At 42.6% G+C, this 27,203-nt stretch overlaps 1 protein-coding gene across 3 annotated transcripts in view; it reads right to left on the bottom strand.

Annotated features, from left to right (window-relative positions):
- Nucleotides 1–681: 681 nt before the first annotated feature.
- The window catches only part of NR2C2 (nuclear receptor subfamily 2 group C member 2), a 75,171-nt gene continuing 48,649 nt past the window's right edge, over nucleotides 682–27,203 (bottom strand). For 2 of the 3 annotated variants that reach the window (XM_087824977.1, XM_016209882.2), the window contains exons 3-14: nucleotides 25,689–25,889; nucleotides 23,142–23,244; nucleotides 20,416–20,595; nucleotides 19,358–19,505; nucleotides 18,510–18,603; nucleotides 15,927–16,060; nucleotides 14,751–14,928; nucleotides 13,457–13,578; nucleotides 12,515–12,654; nucleotides 11,045–11,182; nucleotides 9,901–10,006; nucleotides 682–7,109 (exon numbers count right to left, since the gene is read on the bottom strand). In XM_087824977.1, coding sequence (XP_087681103.1) covers nucleotides 6,935–7,109; nucleotides 9,901–10,006; nucleotides 11,045–11,182; nucleotides 12,515–12,654; nucleotides 13,457–13,578; nucleotides 14,751–14,928; nucleotides 15,927–16,060; nucleotides 18,510–18,603; nucleotides 19,358–19,505; nucleotides 20,416–20,595; nucleotides 23,142–23,244; nucleotides 25,689–25,889 — 1,719 coding nt within the window. In that variant the 3' untranslated portion in view covers nucleotides 682–6,934. The remainder of the gene's footprint in view (nucleotides 7,110–9,900; nucleotides 10,007–11,044; nucleotides 11,183–12,514; nucleotides 12,655–13,456; nucleotides 13,579–14,750; nucleotides 14,929–15,926; nucleotides 16,061–18,509; nucleotides 18,604–19,357; nucleotides 19,506–20,415; nucleotides 20,596–23,141; nucleotides 23,245–25,688; nucleotides 25,890–27,203) is intronic. The other variant, XR_015715710.1, reaches the window with a different exon arrangement.

The following is a 27,203-nucleotide window of genomic DNA, read 5'->3' as shown; positions in this document are numbered from 1 at the left end:
TGCCTGAGGGAAAGCACACTTGCTGTTAGTGTTTGCAGGGGCTATTTCATAGACAGGAGATGATTCATGGAAATAAACACCACTGGGGGCATTATGTCTTTAAACCGTTGTCTTCCATTTTCTACTTCAACAATGATAAAATATGGGTTTAAAATTTACAGAAATGGGAGAAATTAGAGAAGATTGCTATGAGGATTTTATGATTGACATTATGTTTCTTAACTTTATTTGCATAACCAATGTTTGCCAGATGGTTTCCAACCTTATTCTTTGAGTACTACCTGGCCAAGCCGTTTAAAACTATTTGGCTGCCAATGGGTTCTGCCAAGAATCTTGACTTTGGACCTCGAATCCTCACCTATAAAATGAGCGATCAGATGAATTCTGAAACATAAGAATATGTCTCCTCTGGTTTGAGGCCTAGCTCTGTGTCTGCGATGGCAGTGTGTGAGGTCTGGCAGCCCAAGCCCTGTTCCAGAAACATAAGTGTGCAGTGGGCCATCAAATGGACAGGACTAAGTCACTTGGCCGAGGCTAAGGTAAGGTGAGAGCTACAGGGTTCTGCCTACTAGGGCGCTTCCTCACCACCTACTCAGTTCAGGGGAGGGCGCTCGGGGACTGCTGGTGGTCGGCCATTACTGTTATTACTATTGTGAGGAAAAAGGATGAGCAAGATGCACATTAGTCTTTAATTAACTTTTAATAGTATAAACCTCATTTAGGTAGTAGTATTAAGCCACAACAATAATGCCACATTGAAACAGCATTTAATAAAATGCATAAAGCTAATTCATGCACTGCAATACTCTATATACAAACACAACAATGCAAATTCTTCTTCAAGACTGAAGACATTGATTAGATATAAAATTCAATTTAAAAAGAACATGCTGTTTTTTAAATGCCATCACATAAAGCTGATTTCAAGCTATAGCTTTCAACAGGTTTTAAACCTGGAATTAAAATGTAATGGCATAAACAATATTTTCTATACTGGGGAGGGCAGAGGTTACAGAAACGGTCCCAAGAAAATCTAACACCCAAGTTTTCCTTTAACAGACATCTTTTAAAAGGGCTGGTAATACTTAGCTACATTTTAACAGTCCCAAACTACAGGTAAAAACTATGGTTTGTACTATGAAAAATGTGCAGCTTTTCAGTTATAAAACTAGTTGAACACTGGTTTACAAGATAATTGGGAGGATATAGAAAAATATTCCAGCACTTGAGTTGTATGTGGCAGCAGCATTTGAGTCCATGAATGCTCTGGTTGTTAAAATGACAACTGATTATACTTTCCTAGAGAAAAGCCATTTATTTTTTATGTAAAGTCTACTTCCAAATGTTACCCAAATATTAAGCTTTATCAGTCTGTCAATTGATAAATGTTGCTGAGCATTTTTTCAGCATTTATTTTTTATACCCCTTTTTCCCTATTGTATATAGCAGACATTTTGAGACCCCCCCAAATTACTGGCTCAATAGAAAGTATAGCTGGGCATTAAAAATATCTCAGACATTCTTTACCCCAAGATATTTTTTAAAACTCAGTTTATTTTCAGATTGCTGCTAATACACATAGCCCCAAAGGAAAATTATTTTAAAGATTCATTTAGAGACTGTCAAGCTTCCATTTGTATTATTTGAACCCGAAAGCTACCTTCAATAGTGATTGTCACAATAGGCAAGGACATGGGAAAGGTGACAATCACTGCTGGGAGGCCAGTGAAGCAGCAGAAGCTTCTTTACATCACAGATGGGGAAGCTGGAGGCTGAATGGCCCAGTCTCACAAAAGGCACTGAGTACTATGGTCTTAATGAAATGTTTTCTAACATTTCAATAGATTAAAAAAACAAAACAAAAAACAAGCAGCAACCTGTGCGTTATGTTTTTGCAGTTATCCAGTGATCTCTTTCAGCAGACTAGCTTTCAACCTTCCCACCAGTCAGGCCCCCTGTGCTTACCAGGTCCACGAGCAACTACAGCTGGGCTGAGGCCTGGCTCCCGAGTGCCGTGTATCAGTTTAAAGCCCGATTTAGGGGAAAAATTCACCAGAGTAGACCTGGACAAGGAAAATTTGGCATCTGTAGCTTTAAGGGCATGCATATCCATGTTAAAATACAATTTTAATCTAAAATTTTAAAATCATAATTTAGAGAAAGTCAGTGGATTTTTATTCGCATGCTATAGTTGAAGTAATTTAAGATTTATAACTTAAAATATGCCATAAAGTTAGCCAACAACAATTATGCTTATTTTTAAAGAATACTTAGTAGATGGGTTTTTTTTCCCCAACTGGCATTAGAGAGATGGGAATTTGTTAGTCACAGTGCAGTGCCAACTGACTTAAGTCCAGAGCAAGTAGGGACATTGCTACCACACTGGGAGCCAGGGCCCATTGACACAGACCGTTCTGAAACTGACCACAGGACAGTGAGTCTCTGGGAAGGCCAACAGCTCAAGCTACCAAGTTCCTTCCAGTTAGGCCATAAAGAGGTGTGCAGCAACCAGGATAAAGATCCCCACCTAGTTTTTTGGACATTAAGATGAACAGTCTTCCAGCTTCCTAGGTCTTGTCTCACCCTAGAGAATACACAGCAATGCTATCCTGTCAGGACCTTTCTGTCTGTAACTTTCCCTGGTACAAAGTAGAGATTCTGACTTCATGGCTTTTCCCAGCCAGACTCACCCAAAGGAAAATGGAGTTAAAATCTCAGCAAATCCATCCTGCTGAGGGACCTTGGAACACCCACATCAATTTACTTTAGCAACTCTTATTATAGATTCTCTTTAAAACATAAGGAGAGTTTGGATACGTGGCTACATGTCTGTATACATAATATACATCTATGTACACACACACACTATATATATACACTGTACATATATAGAAGATATAAACACATGTACATTCATTCAGTCATACAAGTCTATAATCTGTACACGCACAATGTGCTGAGGGGAGCTCAGGGCTGGACACGCAGTTGTGCAACGCTGGTGGGAGGCACACGGGGAGGTCCAAAGCCCTGTGTACAAGAGACCCAAATCCATTCTGTCTCAATTACAAATTCACATCAAAGTTAAAATATTTTCAAAGAGCTACACAATCTAGGGAATGGAAATGGGACAAAAGCATGGGTCATTTGCCCTGCCTGCTCAGACCTTTCCAGGATCTAAAGGGCACTGACCTCCCAAGATAAAGGTGAATGTCAGATGACACTTTTCATGACCTGGGCTCAGAGAAGAGTTGAAATGATACCTATAGCCCCACTGCACATAAGGCCATTTCCACTGGAAAGGCGGCCATGTGCTTCCAGACTCTAATCTAACCAGGTCACTAAACCTGGGTCCACAGCCAAGGGCTGCTGGGCAGGCAGGGAGTGAGACTGCTCTGCTGGAAACTACCCCCAAGGATAGGATGTGGTTTTCCCAGAATAAAAGCACTAGATACAGCCAGAGCCCTTCTAATTCTTGGCTCCCTGCTATGGCTGTCCCCAAAACAAGCAAAACTGCTAAGCAAGCTCTAGTGAGTGAGTTGCATTTGGGGAGCCCCGAGCAGACATGTCCATTGCTATCACCATGACTGGTGGCAACTGCCTCAAAACAGAGTCCACATTTAATACTGACAATGACAAGCTAGAAAATCCCTCTTGAGGGATATTACATATCTTACAAGTGACTATACCTGAAATTAAATATAAAACCCAAACAAGAAAAGAATCCCAACCATAGAGATTAGACAATAAATAATGTAATCCCCAATAAACACACAAAAATCTCAAATTAGAAGGGCGGTAACATACTGCCTTAAAAATACTTTCCAGGAATAACTTGGAAAGTTATTTGCATGAGTAATTTGGTCTTTTTCTAAGTCTCTTCCTGTCCTATTTTATGATTATATGTAAGGAACTCCACAAATTTCAACAACACATAACTATCCAATATTATCTGAGATACCACTGGAAGAGAGCCCACTTCATCACAAAGTGACTGTGTATGTCTGTCCCCACCTCCTGTAGCCAGTGTACCTCTCCTCACTGAGGGGGAGGACTGGCTAGGCCAGCAGAAGGGTATGTGTGAAAAGGTTACAATGGCAAAGAATCCTCCTGCCTTATTTCACTCAGATTCAGCAGGCAGAGGGCTGGTCTACTTCACTAAATCTAGAGTTTGAAAGCTTTGTGGAAGTTGAGCCCAAATATCTGTTTGGGATCCCTTTAAATAATTCTTGACCTTGAGCTTACTACTTTTAGTCAGTTTGACAAGAGATGGAATAGGCCTGCTATAAAAAGCTTGAAATGATTTGGGGCAACGAGAATTCAGGTTGTGTGGACCAGATCCTTAAGAAACAGGCCACTTCAGAGTAAGGCCAAGAGGATCTGGGAAACTAAGGAGTGTGCAAACCCCAAATGGTCCACTGAAACCAGCCATCACCAGTGAAGGGACTCAAGGAAAAGGACCAGGTTGGAAACAGCAACTTCCTAAGCTAAACTGACTTTTTTCAAGGGCTATCTTACTAAGAGTGTGGCACTTCCCTATGTAAGTGTTCACTGTCGTCCTGCTAGTTATCGCCTTCTCTTCCCAAAATATCTAAACAGTGGCTTTGTCAGGACTGCAGCCTAGGTCTTGGCTAAGCTGCCTCAATATCCTAAGGCAACCAGAGTCTAAAAGCCTAATAGATCAGGACTCCCAGGGCCTGCCTCTGGGAATGAGGGAGCTGGCCAGTGTGGATCTTTTCACCAACACTGAGAACTCCAAAATGGAAGATGTGACAATATATATTTCCAGGGAGCCATTCTGTGATCAATAGACACGCTTACATTTAAAAATCAAAGAAGAGAAAAACGGACAATTCACTGTGTAAGATATATGAACATGCTTCAAAATGCCCTTGGCTAAAACCCTTCACAAGCAGAAATGATACAGACCTGCTCCAACTCCATTGTCTTGGTCAGTTTTTTGTCTTCAATTTTGAAATTTAAATCACTTCAAAGTTAGAAAGCCAAAAATTTAAGCTGGTAAAATTATCCTTTCCATCATTTTATAATGGGCACCATTACTATTCTCCAAGGCATGAACTATAAATGACAATTAAATCCAAAGTGGAATTAGAATTGAAGAGACTGTCCCCACTTAATTCTCACTAATGACTTTCATAAAGTGCTGCTAACACTTCAGAATAAAGCATCCCATTTTGCCGTAAGCCTATGGGCCAACTTGCCCAACACCCATGCACATCTCATTAAGTGCCCACCTTGACCGAGGGCCCGAGCCAGACCAGGGAGTGCCTGGAAGGCAAGGAGTGCACTGGGATCTTTTTGGATACCATCTGATCAAAAGATTTAACAGATGCAAGCTTAACCTTACATTATAGTTTCTTATTTTCTGGGCTACACAAAAAGAAAATGCAAAGTATTTGACTCAGTGTTGGGCATACCACTTTTCCCAAAGGAAATGCCCACTGCAACTCACATCCATGGGAATTTATGGGTGCTCTTCTCTAGACAGAACTTTCTTATAACCATATTCTGTTCTTGTAAATGATGGTTGCTACAAGTTACGAGAAAGAAGATAATTGGGTTAAGGGTTATTTTTTTAAGGAGCAGGCAGCCCGCTTCTGCATTCATCATCTAAATGCTCCAGGGTTTGTTTGCTGGCACACACCTAGGGGAATCAAAGTGCACGGTGGGCCAGTACCATTGAAAGACTTGCCAACAGTGATGCCGAGTCTGGAGACATTCTGAAAAACCCTGATAAAATTTAAGGTCAACAGAGAACCCTTCCATTCAGCTTCACCCCCACTGCCCTACCCAGGCAGCAAGATCCTGTACACATACCCCCATAGTAGTACTGAACTGCAGGAACACAGGCCCTTCTCAAGGGGCACTGGGAGTAGAAACCCCAGAGGGGAGCCCTCACATTCCAGGGAGGCCACGTTCCTCCATCTGAAAACTACAGCCACCCCAGATTGTATTCAGGAAGTACTACTGTCAAGGATTCAAAATGCCCAGCTTGCACTTTTTGGTCAGAAGGCTCCATCTGCCATAGTGGTGGTAGTGGTGATTTGGGGATGTTGTCAGTTGCTGCAGGAATTGGCAATTAATGTCTGACTGGTTGTAATCCAATTCTGAGAACCAGCCATCCAAAGACGCCCCAGGTTTGGAGAAGCCTGCGAATGCCTATCACAGACCAGGACCAGAGGTCAGGGAACCTGATAAGCACCAGTTCTATGACTGAGGAAGCTTTTGGTTTGGGTCACCACCAACTGTGCTAGTACACTCCCACTTTCCGCATGCTACAGATAAGCCACATTTTCATTTGCTCACAGGAATTTAGTTCAATACCACCAAAGTGTGCATACATTTAGGAATGATGCCTTTTCTTAAACGTAAATGATTGTCTCCTGTACCCTATTGCATTTTCACAGAAATTATTAGCATTTCGGCAAAAGATGTATACAGTTTTCCATTTGCCCTGCACACAGACAAGATGTTGCTAACATTACGTGTCGATAAGTGCTTAGAAAGTGCTAATATTATTACCCTGGTAATTAGTAGCTATTAATTCCAAGGACATTCTTAACATATACACACACATACTGTTCTCTTAGGTTCTTTTAGTTTTTATACTAGTCTCTGACATTATAAAACTTTGTTTTTTGCCCTTTGAGAATTTCTAAATATAAATTGAGTTAAAAGATTGTTCCAAAATCTGCTGCTTAATCAAAAGGCATTAAAACATTCCTTATGGCAGGAAAGGATCCTACTAGTCTTTTAGTTGCTATTGCCTGGGATTAACAGATATGAAGGAACCGGATAGGAAATGATGAACATACTGGAAATATTTGCACATACCAAAATACTACTACTTCATTTTCTTTGTCTCTGAGCGGTCCCGGGAGGACACTTTTGCTCCTCAGCAGGTGTGTGGTGTGCACTATAGACTGGCTCCGGTGATCTGGCCATTGTACTCTGCTGTCTCCATCTTGAGGATGTAGGGGATTATGCTGTCTATCGAAACATTGCCAATGAGACCAGTAAAAAAAAGTTCTTCTGTTATGTTGGAGCTCATCAGCCTGAGTGCCGGCAGGCGGACGAGAATCCGGGCCAATCTGTAAGAGGGAGGGTCGTTAGAGAAAGGGGAGTTCACTGCCCTTCAGACTTTGTCCTGGACAGGCTCCAAGGGGCTCTATTTGCTCAGAATTGAATCAAACAATAGATCTATCCACTATCCACCTCTTGTTTTTCTGATTTTACCAGTTCCTCTTGTAGGAGTTTATCATGAGAAAAAAAATCAAAGAAGTGTGTGCAAAGATGTATGTATAAATTATGTTCCCTTCGTTGTTTATAACACCTCTCCCTACCCTCAACAAAAAGAAAAATGGGGAAGGTTAATCTATCAACAGAGAACACATTAAAAGAAATATGGTGTCTTCATATGATGGATCAATACATACCCATTAAAAAGGGCAATAAAGATCCATATTCATGATAAGGAAAGAAGTCCATGACATGTAGTTGAATAAAAACTTGAAAGGAGGCTGTGAAGCATCAAGTACAGCACAACTGCACTTGTGTGTATTTATGTGTGCACATGCATAAATAGTACTCAGGAGGATGTGTACCACAATACTAATGGTTGGCCTCTGGGTATTGGGATTGGGATTTGGTGTAATCTTACATATTGAAACTTTTTCTATATTGCCCTAATTTCCAGTATTCATTTAGCATTATAATTTAAAATAAAACAGTAAAATTTTGAAGTTTTTCTTTTCAAGAAACCCTGGGTGGGGGGGCACACTATGACCTTGTCACAGGCCATGGGCCACTGTCTAAAGCCATTCTACAGCCAGTGCGCACTATCTGGGAAAAAACCCTACATTCTCATCAGTAGGAAATGTTAAATTACAGCATCTCCTCAGCCTCGGAAAATGAAGAAGCATATGTATACTAATTGAATATTAAATTTTAAAAAAAGGTTACCAAACCTTTATATTTTGATTCCAATTACACACAAAAAATTTCTGTAAGTAAATATATAAAATATCAACAGATATTCTAGACAGTGGTGTTCACAGAGAGATAACTTTTCGCTTTCCAGAATGTTCTATTTTTTTCTACAGTGAACATTGTTATTTTTTAAAATGGAAAATATATTCATATTATGTAAGCAGCATTCCAGCACCATCATCCACTCACACAGCCACCATGAGTCTTCCAGGGCGCACAAAGGTGTAAGGGGACACCACCACAGACCTGGAGGGGTTGACCACTAGCTGCAGGGTGTCAGGAAGTCAGCAAAGGCAAATCAAGGACTTCCTAGAGCATGCCACATCTCAACTGGGGCTTAAGAGGCTGGCTAAAATGTCTTTCAGCAGAGATACAAAGAATGAGGAGGAATGAGAGGGTATTTCAAGAGAAACAAACAGTATGAGAAAAAAGCATAAAGATGGGCAAAACTAAAAAAATGAATGTATAAACAGTGTGAAAACCATTCTAGGGCTGTTTCTTTGGGAACTGTCTTTGAGTAAGTTTCTGAATTCTATGAGAAAGCCTCCCTTATCTCATTTTTGGTCCCAAGTCACCTGGCTTGCTCCCTTCTCCCCCAGGGTTCCCAACTGGACAAGGAATGAGTCAGGATTTTTTCAAAACATCTACTTTCAAAGACCAGAGAGTTGCTTTTGTCAAGGTGATTCTAGCCTACTGTGGCTTTGCCAGTAGCCCCCAGAGGGAAATTTTCTGCCTCTTCCGGCTATAGGCACTGTGTGGGAGGAGGCCCAGGGCCTCTTCAGGGGACAGCTTGCCTTCATGTCTGGTTGGATGTATGAGAGTTATGGGTATGGGTGCTTTACTTGACAGTCCCAGTCTCTGCATATTGAGGCTCAAGATATTCTAGATTCATGGTGAGGTATTCAGTGATCCTAGTATAAAATGAATTCTGCTTTGGCAAAAGCTGTCTGTGGGCCATGGAGGTGTGCCTAAAGCAGAGGTAGGCTCTCTGCCAGCAGGGCCAGCCACAGCACCCCCCCCCCCCCCCCCCCCCCCCGCCCTCCAATCACACCAGAGAAATGGTCCTCCTGGGGCTGAGACACAAGTTGGGGAACGGAGCCAGGCATCTTTCCTTGCTCCAGCACTTATTCTGAGGGGACAGAATGGGGAGGGAAATGTTAAATAATTTGCTTATAGGGTACCAGAAACTCATGTAGCCTCCAATAGGTTTGAATGAGTCAGGGGGAAAGAGCTCTTCCATTCCTTGGCTGGAAAGCCTGCCAGGCATTCTACCCTATTTCAGAACAACTTTCCTGTTCAAATATACATCACAAAGGCTTATATATGTATTAACTGCCCAACCATTACAAATAATGCAAATTAATTTTCACCCAAGTAAAGGGACTTTTAAAAAGTCAATTTATCTGCAGGTAAAATTACTATTTTATACAACCCACTTACTGCTCTATAGAGGTCAGATTTGGTTTCTGTCAATGAAAACTCTTCTGTCAAGTCCTCTAGCATTGCCTCCTGAGTGGATGTGGACCAGAGGAACACAGCTTCCAACTGTTCTGGACAATGGGTGTCTCAATGAGGACTCACGCCTCATGCATATCAGCCCCAGAGGGGACCATATAGCATTGACTCCAACCCCCAAATCACAGAGGAGCAACCCAAGGTCTTGAAGCCCACAGTTACCCAGCAACACTGGGATGACCTGATATCCTGACCCCCACTGCCTGACACTTTCAACACTCCATTACCACTTACAAAATGCAAGAATTAAGGTGTGATCAAATGGAGGCTTTACCAGGATGATAGAAATAGGAAGGCTAACATAATTTATATTTGCAACTACAGATCCAGCCGCACTCCTCCCTGACCCGAGCAAGAGCGTGTGTCTATGAGTCTCACCGGTAGGTGTCTTCCGAGTAGGTTTTCTGAACATAGTCCTGCAACTCCATCTGTGCCTTTTCTTGGAATTTTTCAATCTGGCTTGTGCTAGTCAAACCTGGATGATCTGAAAAGAGAAAATTGCCCCCAAATTGCCCTCTGTATTCAGAAAGCCTCACAGATTTCTAAGAACTTATTTTTAATCAAACTTCTGACAAATTTCTCAAGCATAACAGATTGAACTCTGAAGGCTGATAGGGTCTGGATGTTGTTAGAACACTGGATTTTCCTGTGCTCTGCCAAGGCCTGGAGGTGCCCAGGAGGGGGCTGAGCTCCTGAGTAGTCATTCCAGCCTCAGCAGCCTCAATTGCTGTTTCTGGACATTTGCTTCCTACTACTCTAGAAAAAACATCAATTTTAAAACTATCCCATGAAATTAAAAATTTATTTTCCAGGTATTTAATCACATAATTTCCCCATTTTGATTAGCTAGTTTGTTTGTGAGTGTAGGGTTGGGAAGCAAGGGAAAGGTTAAGCAGTGTACAACCCTAGCTGTTGAACACAATGGTAGGTAAGGACAGCAGTCACCCAAGTGACCTTTCAGGAGGCTCCGAGATACCCTAACAGCCAAGGGGAAGTGAGTGAGGCCAGCCCAGCAGTCTCCTACTTTCCACCAAAAGTCCTGCTGCCTCTTCTTCACCTGCTGTGACCACACCTTTTCATGCACCCTGTAGTAGCTGCTGCTACTACCCTCCACAGAGACTATGGGTAAACTTGTGCAGTTTCAATCTGTACTGAGTTATATATGCTAACATAACCTGAAAATTGGCAAAGAGCAAAACAAAATAAATAAAAATAAACAAAAAGGGCACAGGATGGTAGAACACTGTTTTGTATGTTGTAGACTGCTTGGCCAATGGTTTAATCAGATTACAGATTACATCTATTCGGTATATCAAGCCATTTCTTTGGGACTGTAAGGGCAAGAATTTAAAGGAATGTATGTATGTATGTAAGCTAACGAAGCACACCTATTATGAGTGCATTCAGTCACAGTCTGGCAGGGCTCTCTACGCTGTTGATAACTTCACAACACATTCATGTTCACAAACATCAGTTCACAAACAGGTGTTAAACAGTCATGCGCCACCACTGCATATCTTACCGGGGCTGAAGAGAACTATAGCTTTAAGGTATGCATACTCATAGCCGTCTATATCCAGCTTTGCCATACTGTTACAGAACTCCTGAAGCTTCCAGATGTGCTCCATGACTTGCTTTATCCGGTCGCCAGAAAGTTTATCTATAAATCAACATCACAGATCCCCTAAGAAAGGCTGGTAAGAATAACAACACAAGCTTCTTTGAGGGGAAAGAGAATAACTTCATGTTTTAATGAAAAACCAGTTATCAAGATGGTCAAGAGCTTCACTTTCCAGTTGAAGGTGAAATGACAACAGGTATCCCAATTCTATTCTGTTATATATATTTTGCCTCAATAATGAACCCCTGGACCAGCAATTCTCCCTGGCCCCTTCCTGGGCAGCACCTTTGGCCTATAGTGTAAGTTGGTAATTCCTTTTATTCTGTGCTCAACACCCATTTGTATGTTGTTATCAATGGTTAGGTTTTATAAGTCTCAGCAGGCATTTAATAAACATTAGCCAACTTAAAATGTTGGCATTTTTTACTTTTCAAAACAATTCTGTTATTTGATTTAATCCTCATAACAACATTTTGCTGAGGGGTACCAGCATTATACTCAATTAAAAATAAAGTAAAAGCTTATCTGTGAACAAATCTAACTTTATAAAATGTTATAGGGTTTTAACTATTTGTAACTATTTCAAAGGAATAATTACAAAAACAAAGGTGTGACTAGGTAAGTCACATTTCTCGATGTCAAACACCTGGAATGCTCAATTACAAGTACAGCTGAATTCCCATTCAGCTCAAGTATAGGCTGTCAGTGTTAGTCTTGAACCCTCGCCATGCTCTACCTAGACAGGGTCTTCACTGTGTTGAGGACACACAGCATGTGGACAGACTGCACTGGCTATCTCCCAGTTCTGACACACTGGGATCTGACCACCAAATGTTAGATGGTGGTTGCCACAGATCTTAGGTTTATTTGTTCATTTACAAGGAGCTGGATGAGGTAACTGTCCTGGACCAGGGGGTCTGCATGACCTAGGTTGGTGTCTCAGCTCTTCTATTTGCTGTTTCATTTGGGGCAAGCCAGGGACATTACCAGGACCTCAGTTTCCCCATATGTAACACTGAGATAATAGTTTCTATTTTATAGGGTTGTGAGGATTTGTGAAATATTACACATGAAAAAAAGGGTAACCTGTTAAGACGAAAACATAAGCTGTGATTATTCTGAAAACATCACCATATGTCTATGTAGTAGGCAGTTGCCAACTTTCTTCATTTATCTTTTTCCCCAACTTTCATATTCATTATATGAAAAAAAAAAGGCAATCAGGTAGAAATTTAAATGTTCTGACTAGTCAAGTTTCTATGACTTAAAATTTTAACCTCCCGCAGCCTATGGATGGTATGGGACACTAAGGCTAACCAATTTGCGGTGGGCCAACCTAGATGGAGACATTCCCCCATGTCCCAGCCCTACCTTCCTGGATGCTGTTCTGCAGGTGGTTGACGATGGCTGCCAGGATAGTGGACAGACTCATGACCTGGGCACACTGGGCCAGGCCGAGGGTGAAGAGCTCATTCCAGCAGGCCCGCACCAGGCTGGTGTTGCAGTCCTGCCTGGGGACATAGAGGTAAGGGTGGGTGCGGGTGCCAGTTGGCACTTCTTCAAACCCCAGCATGCCCCAAACAAGTGGATTCAGCAGGTGTATGGTGAAGGTCTATGGTATATCCAGGATCATTCTGTAAAACACCACTGTCTAAGAATCTCTAAACTAAGTCCCTCTGAGGATAAAATCTCTCCTCTTAAAAAAGATTTGAACTTAAGTAATGAGAAATTTTAATAGGTATGATTAAACCATCATTTACTACAGCTTTCTAAATCTGCAGCTGTCCTGACATGGCTTGGTCATGAGAGGATGCAGTAATCAAAGAACTAAGAGCTGAATGTAGGCTCTGAAGGGAGGAGACATACTCTACACTTAGGCTTAGGAACCAAGGGCCTACAAACCCTGCAAAGAAGGAGCTGGCACTGTAGTAGGGAGGAAGTCAGCTTTCAGCCCTGCCTTGGGTAGTTTATACTTAGGATGACATGGCTGGTGCACTGCAAAATAGTATGTCCTTATCTCAGATGTCTCCAGATGCAGCACACCCCTACCTGTCTCCAGATTTTAGGATGACTCCTGCTTCTATTCCACCCCATCCCCAGCTCCTAGCATTAAGTCCTTAGCACATGGAGGAGGCTTGATAAAGATTTGAGGAACACTGCAATGCTGGCAACCATGCTATCAGTCCATTGACTGTATTTAATAAGAAAATCAGGTCATAGGAACAAATTGGAAGGGCCCTCAAGATCTTCTAGGCCATTCCTAGAGATGGGAAGGACCCTGCTGAAGGATACACAGGGGAAAAGGCCACTTACCCAAGTGCCTGAAAAGCTGGGATTGACCTGGCCCAGTGCATGGAGAGGAAAAGCAGACGGGACGCAGACTCGCAGATGTAGTGCACATTGAGGTACTCTGGCATTGGGCTGGGCATCGTTAGCTGGAGAAGAGAAGGTACAGAGCACAGGAGGTGACAGAGGGACAAAGGATGGCTTTGTTTGTCAATATGAATCCCTGTTGTGTTTCAACATCATAGCAGCCAGAGCCACTGATGTTGAGGCTCCTGTGTAGACCCATCCTATGAAGCGTGTGTCCTCTGTAGTGGACACTGGCACCAGCTCCCATGGTTTCTTGCCCAGTGAACTAGGGTTTGATGGCCCTTGGAATGTGGAATGATGGGGACTGCCCCCACCTCCAGCTTATCCATACAAAGAAACTTTTCAACTCCTGCCTCAAATAAATTATTTGTTCTAAGGTAAATCCATTTTGAATCAAAGGTTAAAGTCTAAATCAAACTGGGAAAAAGGGGTCCACTTCCTGGATTAGCAGACATTTGGTAGGTGGCCTCAGGCAAGAGTGTGTGAGAGCTGAGCAGAAACCCAGATGATAGGAGAAGAATATCCACCACCAGAATGTCAGGCCTGGGCTCCAGGAGCTCCATTGTCTAGAAAATGCCTTTGAAGCTTGAATCCCACTGGTGATCTGTATCCTCAATACCTTTGGGCAATTATAAGCAGGGACCAAATCTTCCTAAGTGACTGGCCAGATCTCCAGTAAAGAATGCTGGGGGAACAGGGAGACTTAATTTAGAAACCTAGAGATTAAGAGGGCTCACGGAAGCTGGGAGTGTCCTACAGAAGCGAGGCCAATGGAGGAGGGTGTGGGGAAGACATATGAGGGCCTCATAGTACCCATCAAGGACACCTGAGATCTACTTTCTATAGGTCTAGAGGGCAAGTGGTCAGGACCAATGGGTGGACATGAGGGCTGGCTGCCTGCTGTTGGAGCCGACCAAGGGGCCTGCCTCAGCCTATACTGGAGCCAGGCCTTTATCAGAAGGAGGAAGGCAGAGCAGTCAGCTATTAGCCTTTGCTGGTCAGCACCACATCAGCTTCTCAGGGTTACCTTCAGAGCCAAATACCACTCTGAGCAAAAGACGAGTGAAAATGCTTCATAATTGGGAATACAGTTCTAGAATACAATAGCCCGCTCAAATGCCACAATATGGAAATGAGCTCACTCCAAGGTTTGATTTTTAAACTGAGACCAGCTTTGGTACAAAGCCTCTCTCCTAGCAGGCTGGGGGCACGTAGTTAGGCTTAACACACTCACCTTAAATGTGACGTGAGTGTCTGAAAGGAGAGGGCCTTCAACCTCAATGATGGGTGTGGACTGGTCTCTGCTGATGACATGGATGCTACCACCTCCACTGGTGTCTATCCCATCTGCCAGGCTTGGAGGCGAGGAGCTGTCTGTGGTATTAAGTGCTTTAGCTAAGGTATCAAATGCCCTGTGAGCAAAATTGAAGCAAGTAATATTGTAAATCCACAGCTTTTAAGGGAAATGGACTCTAGCTGAGACATAATTTAGAAAAACAATGTATTTGAGAAAGATAATTATATCCTACCTGCTGACAAAAGGGATAACAATGAAAGCTATGTATTGTCTATATATCACCTTGGCCACTAAGCTATATTCTTTTCACATGGAATTTTTATTTTTTACAACTACTCTCCAAGGTAGAATTCTCTCCATTTTATAGATGTGAAAACTGAGGCTTAGAGATATTAAATAACTTTCCAAGACTGCCCAGTGGTAGAACCAGATCCTATCCTCTTTCCATTGGATCAGATGTAAATTAGTGAGTGGTAGAACCAGATCCTATCCTCTTTCCATTGGATCAGATGTAAATTTTGCTAACAGATCACAAGTGAATGTAAGAACCAGCACACTTGTGTGGCACAGAGGTTCACCTGCCTGGCCTGGTAAGATGGGCAGGAGTGGCTGTGCCCACAAGAAAGGAGCAAACACCAGAGGCACGCTGCAGAAAAGAAACACCCTCAGTAGCCAACTGCAGATGTCTGGGACCAGTTAACACCATCGATCACCTAATATCTACCTACCCTGATGGATTTAAGCTCTAGACTCACGACTTGGGAAAAATATACATGAAAAAAATAGGCTAAAACAGAATTGGGAAAGGGGATACACTATTAATATCCAGGCATTATAAGCAATGACTGATACAAGTAACACCTGTCCACTGAAGAGTTTTCCCCTGCTTCCACTGAATTACTGTCCTTTTTCAATGTCTGGAATGAAAAGCAATTTTGATTGTTTTATATTATATAAGTGGGTCCTCATTCTCATAGTTAAAATGTGGAAGGAGACAGATGTGCAGGGGCACTGTGACAATTTTACAATCCTTGAATAAATACAGGGTGGGTGTCAAAGTACTGCCACCCACCCTCACAATGCAGGAGGGGAGCCACCCTCATGGGTTCATACCGAGTAATCTCACTTGCAGACTGGTCCTCCGGCTGCATTTCCGAAGTGTCACCATTGTTAAGGGATTCACTTAGGTTGGCAAGGGAGGTTACTACGTTTGCCAGTGTGCCCAGAGCTCCCTGGCTTGTTTCAGCCTATCAAACAAAAAATAACATTAAAAGATGAATACACACATGTTGAATACACACGCGCACACACAAATGACTGTCAGGCCAATGAATGTATAATGTTGGTTTATAAACGGTTTCTAAGGAGGTCTGACCACAATGGGGCAGCATGAGGATCTTTTCAGTGATGGATTAGTTCTATATCTTGATTGTGGTGGTAGTTACACAAATCTATACATGTGATAAAATGACACATCAAGAAGAGATAAACTAGACGTCATCAAAATTTAAGCATTTGTGCCCTGGTGGGTGTGCCTTAGTGGTTAGAGCATCAGCCAGCACACCAAAGGGTCTCTGGATTCCTGGTCAAGGGCACATACCTGGGTTACAGGTTCATCCCTGGCCCCAGTAGGGGCATGTGTGGGAGGCAACCAGTCAATGTGTCTCTCTCACATCGATGTTTCTCTCTGTTCCTACCCCCTGCCCTCTACTCTCTCTGAAAAGCAATGGGAAAAATATCCTCAGGTGAAGATTAAAAAAATAAATAAATTTTAAGCTTTTGTGCTTCAAAAGTCATTATCAAGAAAGTAAAATGCCACCTCCCCTCCCCAAGACAACCCACAGAATGGGAGGAAATAATGGCAAGTCATACATCTGATAATAGTTTAGCTGTCAGAATATCTAAAAGACTCTTACAACTCAATAATAAAAAGACAAGCCAGTTAAAAAAATGGGCAAAGGATTTAAGTAGACATTTCTTTGAAGAAGACATACAAATAGCCATAAGCACATGAAGAGATGCTCAACATCACTGGAAATGTAAATCAAGACCACAGTGAGCTACCACTTCACACTCACTAGAACAACTATAATAAAAAAGATAACAAGTGTTGGAGAGGATGTGGAGAAACTGAACTCTCAGACACAGTTGGTGGGAATGTAAAATGGTGCAGTCACTGAGGAAAACAGTCTGGCAGCTCCTCAAAAGTTTAAACACAGAGTTACCATAAGACCAGCAATTCTACTTCTAGGTATACACATAAGAGAAATGAAAACATATGTCCACAAAAAAGCTTGTACACAAATGTTAATAGTGACACTATTCATAATAGACAAAAAGTAGAAACAACCCAAATGATCATCAGCTGATGAATGGATAAATAGAATGTGATATAGCCATTTAAAGGCATGTTATTTATCAATAAAAAGGCACAACAGAACAGCTGCTGTGAAATCCATTGGTAGTCAGGAGTTTAAAGGTTATTCAACCCATCCTTTCAGTCTTACAGTTTTCTCTCCACTTCACTACCCAGTAAGTCACTGTCCCAAATGTCTCCTGGGTGACAGCAACAAGCCAGGTGTGATTCTCAGGTCACACACATCATTGCTGACTAAGGAAAGGAAGCTCAAAGCCCAACCTGAAGACCATTGGGTAGAGGACAGCTCTCCGTGCCAGCTAATGGCTGTAATTTTTTTTTTTAAGTATGTCTTTACTTATTTCAGAGGAAATGAGAGGGAGGGGGAACGGGAGGGAGAAACATCAATGATGAGTCATCGATTGGCTGCCCCCTGCATGCCCCCTGCTGCGGATCAAGCCCAAAACCTGGGCACGTGCCCTAAGAGGGAATTGAACTGGGATCTCCTGGATCATAGGTGGATGCTCAATTGCTGAGCCATGCCAGCCAGGCTGGCTCTAATTTTTTCCTTTTCTTTCTCAAAAGAGGATGCTTCTTAATGTACTGAGTGTGCACATTGATGTACATGTGAACAAATGACAAGGCAGCCTGCAGCCCCAGCTGCTCTGGCTCTTAGGGCAGCGGCAATGCCAGTAGTGCTCTGGTTCCAAGTCATTCCTTTCAGAGAAGAAAACTGGATCTCAGCCATGGCTGGCTGCTACTTCATTTCTTGGGTCAAGATGAGAAAGACAGTGATTCCCTTACCTGGATAAAACCCTCTTTAGTTATCTTCATAAGAGTCAGCCAGTTGTCTCTCTCTCTCTCTCAGATTGACAAACATCCTTGTTTTCCTCAAGTTAAATTTCCTAGGGCTGATTAGCTCTAGCAGTTTTGGAACTGTCAGAATCCTAGCCGAACTTCCTCCTGCACATCATCTAATAAAAAGGAACTAGTGGCTTCTATAAAAGGCTGCCTTAGGATAAGTAACTGTTTCTTTAGCATGCCAGCAGTTTACCAATGTGTGTACCAGGGGGAAAATTCTTAATACAGAACCATAGAACTTTCACCGAACTGAATTCTAGACCCTGTTATAATGACTATGACCAGCCAGCCCATACTGAGTTTCTGAAAAGCCACCAGCATCCCTAAAACAAATCACAGGGGGCTGAATCACAGGAAGTAAACTGAGAAGCAGAAAGTCATGCTTGCAACATGGTTTCTGAAGGCTAAGAAGAAGGTGCTGCACACATTTAGAAAAGCAGTCTGCACTGTAACATAAAAATATGAAGGCATAACATCACCTTGGAGTCTGTGGCCAGGAGAACAGTACCATCCTCACGTATCAAAGGTTGCTGGATGTTCACAAGCATCCCTGGATCAAGAAGACTTGTTTGTCTATTTAAGACATAAAGAAACCCAGAGTAGCTTCCAACATTTAATTCACAGTATGATCATGCTATATTTCCCCTGTCTCTTCCACATCTGCAAGGCTGTCTGAGTAGAAGAAAAGCTCTAACTAGACTCAGACACCAAGTGACTCACCCCCCTTCTCTCTGCAATGAGATGTGCACATAGCCAGGTCTATAGCCTCAGACAGGCTGACACTCAGACGCACATCCTCAGGGCTTCCATGATGACTACAGACTGTGGCCGATCTGCCAATAACATTAACTTTATCTTTAGGATATCACAAAGGCATTCTCAATTCTAGTTCTATGATACATTTGTATTTCTTGTTTTCCCGTTCTCTATTCCTTTTAAATTAAGTTTGTTAGATTACATTAAAAAGAACATATACATTAACTTGTGGCACTATCTGAGACCACACCTGAGACTTAGGCCTTTTGTCTCTACTGCAAAAATGCCCCAATCTTGAACTACAGAACTGTTTTCCTGTATGAATAATGCCAAACTACAGGACATAATCTGAGTCCTTGAAAAATTCTGACCCTATCACCCATCCTCAGGACTGTTCAGTGGTTTGACTGGAGCAGCTCCAAAAAGGGTGGGATGAGGCAAGACAAAGCTGATGGTCGTGGCAGGCAGGCAGGGAGCCATATAAATCCCCTTTCCAAGAAACACTGGTGCCTCCTATGATCAGCAACAAAAGCTGATGGTAGTATTATCCTTTGTCAAGACAGAGACTGACCTTGCTCCATCTTTATCTGCCACAAATGTGGGAGTGGCAATCAGAGGACTTCTCAGGTCCTTCCGGATATAGATTTTCTCAGTTGAAGCAGCACAATTGCTTGGTTTCTCCCGCTGCACATCAAAAGGCTTCCGTTCACTCTGTACAGCTTAAATCACAATAAATATTCATGTTTAGAGGAAAGATTTGAATCAATAAAAACTACAATTTTACTTAAAAGACTAGCTCAATATTCAGTGGACTTTCAGCAAAAGGAGCTTTAAAGGTTGAAAGTCAAACAATGCCATGTAAAATCTAAAAGCAGGAAAAGAGCTCAAGATGGTGGGTGCTGCCTGTGAAAAACTGCAGCACAGCATCTGCAGTGCCTTGTGGGGGCCCACTTGAGCCCTCTGGGTTTTCACTTCTTACTTGCTAACAAAAAGGACTCTCTCCAGGATGAGAAACATCCATTTTCAAGTGGGGCATGTCTAATGCCAAACATTGTAGAGGAACAACTCTAATGTCCACCTCCAGCCTGCATCACTTCTGCAAAGTGTTTAATGTCAATTTTCTATCACACTAGCAACTTCTCCCTTCAGCAATCTAGTGTAACAACAGGTATATATGCCAGAAACAACTGAAGAAAATAACGACCTTTTTAAAAGAAAGAATGAACCCCAGATCCAGTATGTAAGAAGTAAGATAAGTTCTATTTCACAGAGGAGGTCCCTGTGGTTTAGTGAAGCGAAATGTCTTCCCCAGGCTTCAGAGCTCCTAAGTGACAGAGCTGGAGTTTGATCTGGTATCAGCTTTACTCCAAAGCCTGTGTTCACCCCACTCCACAGTACTGCCTCTCGATTTACTGGGAGTAGGTTTCCACATACACCATAGGAACTGATCAACCCCAGCAGTGTCGGTGCTGAAGCACCAAGCAATCCAGAAGGTAAACCAAAATGAAGCCTGAGGGAGTGTTTTTTTCTTAGCATTTTAAAGCCAGGTACAGAAACCTTATTTCATAGACTCATGCTCACTTTCTCCCTTCCTTGTTAACTCGTGGCTTCTTTAAAACTGTTACTCACATTCCATTTTCATGCCCATCTCTAAGCATTTCTTCAGCCGGCAAAACTGACAGCGGTTCCGGTGGTGCTTATTGATGATGCAGTCTTGGTTGCTCCGGCAGCTATAGGTCAAATTTTTCCTTACACTCCTTTTGAAGAAACCTTTGCAACCTTCACAACTGACAGCCCCATAGTGACGGCCTGAAAGAATAAAGAGTGCATGAAGCAGTTTACCAAGAAAAGAGGTGACCCATTACAGGCCCTGTTTTTAAGGCAAATTTATCAAAGTCATGGGGGTGTAGTGTCAGATGCTGGTGCCATGTGGACAACCCTGGGCCTGGGCATTAAGCATTGGTAATTAGAAGTTAGGGTCTTTACCACTGTTTCTCTACAATCTTTACAAGAGCCCTGGGAGATCATGATGAAAAAACTTAAGCTCAGATAGGTGACATGACAGCTGGTAAATGGCATGAATTTAATGCTCTTAAACAAAGGACCTACCATACAGTAGGAGCTCACGGGGATGGCCAAACTGTACTGTCCTCTGCACATACCTGGTCTTGGCTCCGCAAACCTAGGCTTGTGAAACTACTCAGGCCCCCTGTCCTGCCAAGAGTGGGAGGTGGCAAACACATGCATGTGGTATTTTGGGATACAGGGTCGCACTCCTGCATTTGTTCTCCCTATGTGAGCCATATCCTGGGCTTTAGACTGCTCCTGGGGGAAGTGGAATGATGAGAGGAATCAGCACGGGGACTGTGCCTGGGCAGGTCCAAGGTGAAGGAAGGCTGTCATGTAGCTTGGGTAGTGAGACTCTTCTGGAAACATAGTCCTAGAAATACAGTTATTAAGCACAGTTCTTTTTTTCTAATCTTGGTTACTTTGGTGTCTCTAACTCCTAATTACCAATGACATTAAACAGAGCACCACCTCAGTTTGCTCTTCTTAGTTCACAAAGCGCTTCCACAGGCAATATACCTCATTTGTTCCCAGCTGAGACTGACCATAGCCGTCTTTTTATTTTATTACATTTATTGGGGTGACATTGGTTAATAAAATTATACAGGTTTCAGGTGTACAATTCTATAATACATTGTCTGTATACTGTACTGTGTTTACCACCCTAAGTCAAGCCTCCTTCTATCACCACACAGTTCAGTCTTATGCAACCCAATGCCTTAGCCATTGCTGGGAGGACATGTTTTGCAGGATCATTTTCAGCAGCTACACAGCACCCCATTGTCCTAAGCTCTAGCACTTGGAGCCATTCCCCAAGGGTACTCTTGGAGGGTCTCAATTTTGTGCCTTTAAGAAGAGTTGTGCTAAAATTACCTACCATGTAGGCATCATATTTCCTTCTTTGCAGGATATTTCCTTGGGATTTCTAATGCTAAGAGTGACCTCTAATATCTGGAGACAATGGCACTGTGAGACTGTGACTAGGCTGTTCCTTTAAGTCCAGAAAGGGACTGACAAATGAGAAGTCAGATTCTGTGCCCTTTTCCTTATGTTCATGCTTCATTCATTTGTTCAAAAGTTTGCAGTGTCTCTCCTTGCTGAGCAAGAAGGTAGGGATATAGAGATGGAGGGGTCAGACATGGCTCTTGCTCTAACAAAAAAAGCACATTCTGGTGGGTAAGACAGGCCTGTAAGAACAATTATAAGAGAATGAAACAAATGCTCAGTGAGATCTGTTCTGTAAAAGGGGGACGAAGACAGAGGGAGCACAGGCGATTGCCTCAAAGGGGTGGGATGGGCTGGATTTACCAGAATAAGGGGTGGGAGCAGAGGCAGGACACCCCTGATAGGGCAAATAGTGTCACAAGCTAGAGGGAAACTGGAGCTTCTATCGATGCTTGCCTAGAGCTGCCTTCCTAAGAGGTGTGGTCCAGACTCCTTTTTAAAACAAACAAACAAACAAACAAACAAACAAACAAACAACCAACCAACCAACCAGGACCACAGTGACCACAGAATAAAGTGGAACTAAGCAGACACCACAAAACTTAGACCTATGCCACTAGCATCACTGGAACTGGACCTTTATTAAATATTCCTCCATTCCTCCCTGTCTGCCTCACTTATTTTGTACAGCCTTCAGTGTTAGCAGGCCAAAGCCTGAGGTTTTGCGCTAGACATCCATTTTCCTTGTACCCATATACCCAGGAACTCTTCCCCAAATATACCTTGGGTGGGTGTGGGCATCAAAGTGAGCCCTGGCTCCATGAGCTGGAATGCCCTTCTGTTTTACCTGACACAGGCACACTCAACCTCCAAAGCTCACAGATGTGACTGCCCCTGGGGGCCTTTCCTGACTCTGGGACTCCAGCCAGAATCACATGTTCCCTTCTCCTGCATTTCAGCAGTTTATTACACTGGGTTACAGTGAAGGAATGACAGTTTACAGGATGAAGGGGGAATAAATAACACATTTTGTGAAATAGCAAAGCACTTAAGCAAATTTTGACTGGATTAAAGAAATGATTACTTTCTTAGTAGCACATACATATTCAACACTCAACCATGATTTACAAATCACAGAAATAGTTTCCTGACGTTTTTTATTCTAATAATCTGACAAACTGATTTGCTTATATATAATATTACTCCAGTAAGAAAAGTGAAGTTCACAGTTTGAAACCTACAGCCCCATAGAAAATGTTTTCTCCCCATTATTACCTCTCCCCTCAATTTGGTCCATAATGTCTATCCATGATGCACACCTAGCATGACTTAGGGTTACTTACCAGAGGCTTTGTCTCCACAGACCACACAGTACTCTACCACCTGGGGCCGCTGGACATCAGCCTTCCCCAGCAAACGCTCCACAGAAGCAGAGTCTGTGACAATCTAAGAAGAATCAGGAAACAAGCAAGGTGCAGATTAAAAGCTAGATAGCTAGGCAAGGTAACTGTAAATTCCTAATCTTGGGTTTCTAAGCAGGAGAGATGATCTGGGCAGAACTGGGAAAACTCTACCTGACAACTTAACCTGACGCCCAGAATGGCCCTGCTGCTCATCTGGACTGTACCTCTTCATTGGGGGGGTGGGAGTGGGGGAAGTCTAGGGTCAAGCACTGGTTTTCACTGATCTGCTCACCTATCTGGCTACCACAACCACCCAGGACTAGATTAAAGAAATGATTACTTTCTTAGTAGCACACATTAGACATGTGGGGGCCATGTGGGGAATCACACATAGAAGCTTCAACATGAAGATACTGAAGGTCTTTCTGGCTGCCTCTCTATTCCCACGAAATAGCTTGAAAGTATGCAGAGAGGTACCTTTGGCAGAAATAATCAAACTTTACTAATTAAATAAGCAGGTCTCTTACTGAGGCAGTTGGGAGTGAAATAACTAGAATAGGTGATCTCCAAAACCTGCTATTTCTCCTTTATTTGTAGGTGACTTTCTAGGTGACAAACAGTGCTACTCATCTAGAACTCTGTAACTGGCACCAATATGAGAAAGTGAAAAATAGCTGTTATTAAATAATGTATTAAACATAAGTCTTAAAATTATATATGTACGGTGGGAATATATATGGAAATCATCAAATAGAACCACCTCTTGTAAAACATGCAGCACAATCAACAATCATCCTTTCACAAACAAGGAGTAGTCTAAATAAGCAGTGAGGAAGTCTGATTTCAGATTATCAGAATGTGCTGTGGGAAAGCAAGGATGAGGCAGTATTTACAAAGTGCACTATGAGGTATCTCAAAAGTACAATTCTGAAAGTTGCACACATTAGTATTCTAAACCTAGCTCTATCAGAAGAAAAAAAAAATCCTTTCCTTCCTTAATTTTCTCCATAGTAGAAAGCCTGCCTCCAAAACAAATAGATTCTTAGCAGCATTATTTGCAGTAGCCAAAAGGTAAAAGCAACCCAAGTATCCACCAACAGATGACTGGATAAACAAAGTGTAGTATATACATAGAATGGAATATTATTCAGCCTTAAAAAGGAAAGACAACTTTTGATGATTCTATCATTAGCTTGTCCCTCTACTGAAGGCAACAGTTTCTATTGGGCATCTTTACCCATAGTTTTTTTTTTCTGGATTCTAGCAATCAGTCCTTCCCTCTCCCTTTCAGACCTCAGGGTAGTACTATCTTTATCTTTTGTTGCTTTCCCCAAATCCTGACCACACCTCTATTAAATTCTCCAAATAGGCCCCCCCCCCCCCAAAAAAAGGAAAGAGATTCTGTCACCTGCTATGATATGGACGAATCTTGAAAACATGCTAAGTAAAATAAGCCACTCACAAAAGGACAAATATTGTAGGATTCCACTTATATGAGGTTCCTAGAGTAGTCAAATTCATAGAGACAGAAAGTAGAATGGTGATTGCCTGGGGCTGGGGGTGGCGGTGGGGAGGAGAAAAGGGGAATTAGTGTTTAATGGGCACAGAGTTTCAGTTTGGGAAGATGGAAGAATTTTGTGGATGGCTGGCTGGATGGTGGTGGTGGTTGCACAACGTGAATGTACTTAATGCTACTGAACTGTACATTTAAAAGTGATTAAGATGGTAAATTTTGTTGTATTTTACAAATTTTTAAAAAATTAAAAATTAAAAACGAACAAAAACAAGGCATTCCTACTTAACCCTGACTAAACATTAAACATGCTCCATGCTTGGCCACCATGGGACACTGCCCTCAAGTGTCTGTTCCTTTAATTGTTGGGCTTAGAAATTCAGTGCTTCCCAACAGCTCTGCTTTCCTTCAAGCCCTTGCTTTTCTCCTTCCTGTACCTGCCCCTGAACCCATCTGGCCTTGCCAGAGTAGAGAGAAGCAGGGCAGAGATGGAGATGAGAACTGAAGGTCCCAGAGGCAGCAGTTCACAGGAGCAAATGAGGACACAATGAAGAGCTAGACCAGGCCTGACCATCTGGACAAAGATGAGGTAAGAGTTAGAAACAAGTCAGTCCTTGTCTGACTGTGGTCAGCACTAAGTGGTATCCCTAAAGTATCCTGGGCCAAGGGCTGCCACCGTGTGGCTTCAGTTCAGAACTAAGTGGCCTCACGGTCAGCTTGCTCATGACAGTCTCCTGTGCACCACTGATTTTTCCAGGCTAAACTTCTATCCCATCTGAGCCCTGTAGTTGGCTGCCTTCTGGGCTTGCCATTCATTTGCTGATTTTTTACTTTAGGCAAAGCAGCAGCCTGCCATGTTTGTCAGGCCCCAAAGCACCTTCTAGAGGCGAATTTGGCCTCTAAGGCAGAGGTTACAGTCAGGAACAAGTCCAGTAACAGAAGTGCAGAAACAAATGCCTGTCAATAGGCCTTACCTGGATCCTGCCAGGGACAAGGTTGTCTGAGGTGGTGAATATGAGCTGCTTGGCACTGGATGTCTCCGGGGAAGCCAGGATCACCTTCCCAGTTCCAGCTCCATCTGGGCTGGTCAAGATGAACTGCTGCTTGGGGGATCCGGAGGCGTCCACTGCGGTGACTATCTGGATCTTCTGTCCTGTCTGCTGGTCTGTTACAATCTACAAGACACAACATGGAGGCTGCTCTCACGGAGCATCGTGCGACTCGTGCACTTGCAGGTGATGCTCAAAGTGGTGACTGCCCAACGTCGTCCTGGAGTCAATGCTGGTCCAAGATGCAGTTTCACCAGTGCATGGTGAAATGAGAAAAATAAAACACAACAGTGAACTTTTCAGAATACAGTTTTCATAAAGATAACTTTATTCTGGGATGGTATCATTCCCACTATTTTTAGAATGAAAATGTCCTTTAGGTGTGCAGAGAAGGATAATTGGGTGAATGTGGTCAAAAGATACAAACATCCAGTTATAAGATAAGTCAGTCCTGGGAATGTAATGCATAACATAATGACTACAGTTAACTCTGTTGTATGGCACATTTGAAAGTTATTAAGAGAGTAGATCCTAAGAGTTCTCATTGCAAGAAAAGATACTTTTTTTTCTTTTTTCTGTATCTATATGTGATGATGGATGTTAACTAAAATTATTGTAGTAATCATTTCACAATATATGTAAGTCAATTCATTATGCTTCACACCTCAAACTTATACAATGCTGTATGTCAATAAAACTGGAAAAAGAAAAGCCCTTTATTTTATAAAATGAAGACAGTAATAAATAGTAAATGATAGGTTTCACTTAAAAAATATCCTTGTTCTGAACATAATAAAAAATGTGAACAACTTTTTTGAAATGCTGCTGACAAACAAAATGCAAAACCTGGAATGACCACTTTAAAGAAGAACTGTTTCTGAAGGGAAGGTCCTGTAAATAATCTTGCCTGTGGTAACAGAATACAGGGAGTCCCTTGCTGATATACACCCACCTTTTCCCACTTCCTGACTCAGAGGACTTTAAGGAGAAGGAAGACACCTGATTCACGGCTGTATCTCTAGGCTAGCACAGGGCCTGGCACATGGAAAGACGACTTTAATAATAGATTATGGAACTGAAGGCACAAACTCTGCTGAAGTCCTGACCCTGATTCCTCCAGGGATTCCTACCACTCGGGAGCCCAGCTGTCAAACTGCCTCTTCTGAATGTCCCTCCTGAGTGAATCAATCATGATTAAAATAGCTGCTATGGCAAGAGTGACTTCTCTTATTCCCATGAAGTCCTATGAAGCTGTTCTAGGCCTCGTCCTGCTCCCTCCCATGCTAAGTGCCCAGCTGAGAGCACTGCCCACCTTCTCCCCGAGGACACCAACAGGCCCTCACCTCAAACAGGAGTGGTGGGGTTGTTGTGACGGGGCCTTGGGCAAGGGGAAGATGTGCTGCATCTCTGGCTGGAACTCAGTTCCCTACAGCATATCTA

This window comes from Miniopterus natalensis, chromosome 15 (assembly GCF_054644295.1).
Source record: "Miniopterus natalensis isolate mMinNat1 chromosome 15, mMinNat1.hap1, whole genome shotgun sequence".
NCBI classification, from domain to species: Eukaryota; Metazoa; Chordata; class Mammalia; order Chiroptera; family Miniopteridae; genus Miniopterus; species Miniopterus natalensis.
This window is presented reverse-complemented; position numbering and strand designations above follow the sequence as displayed.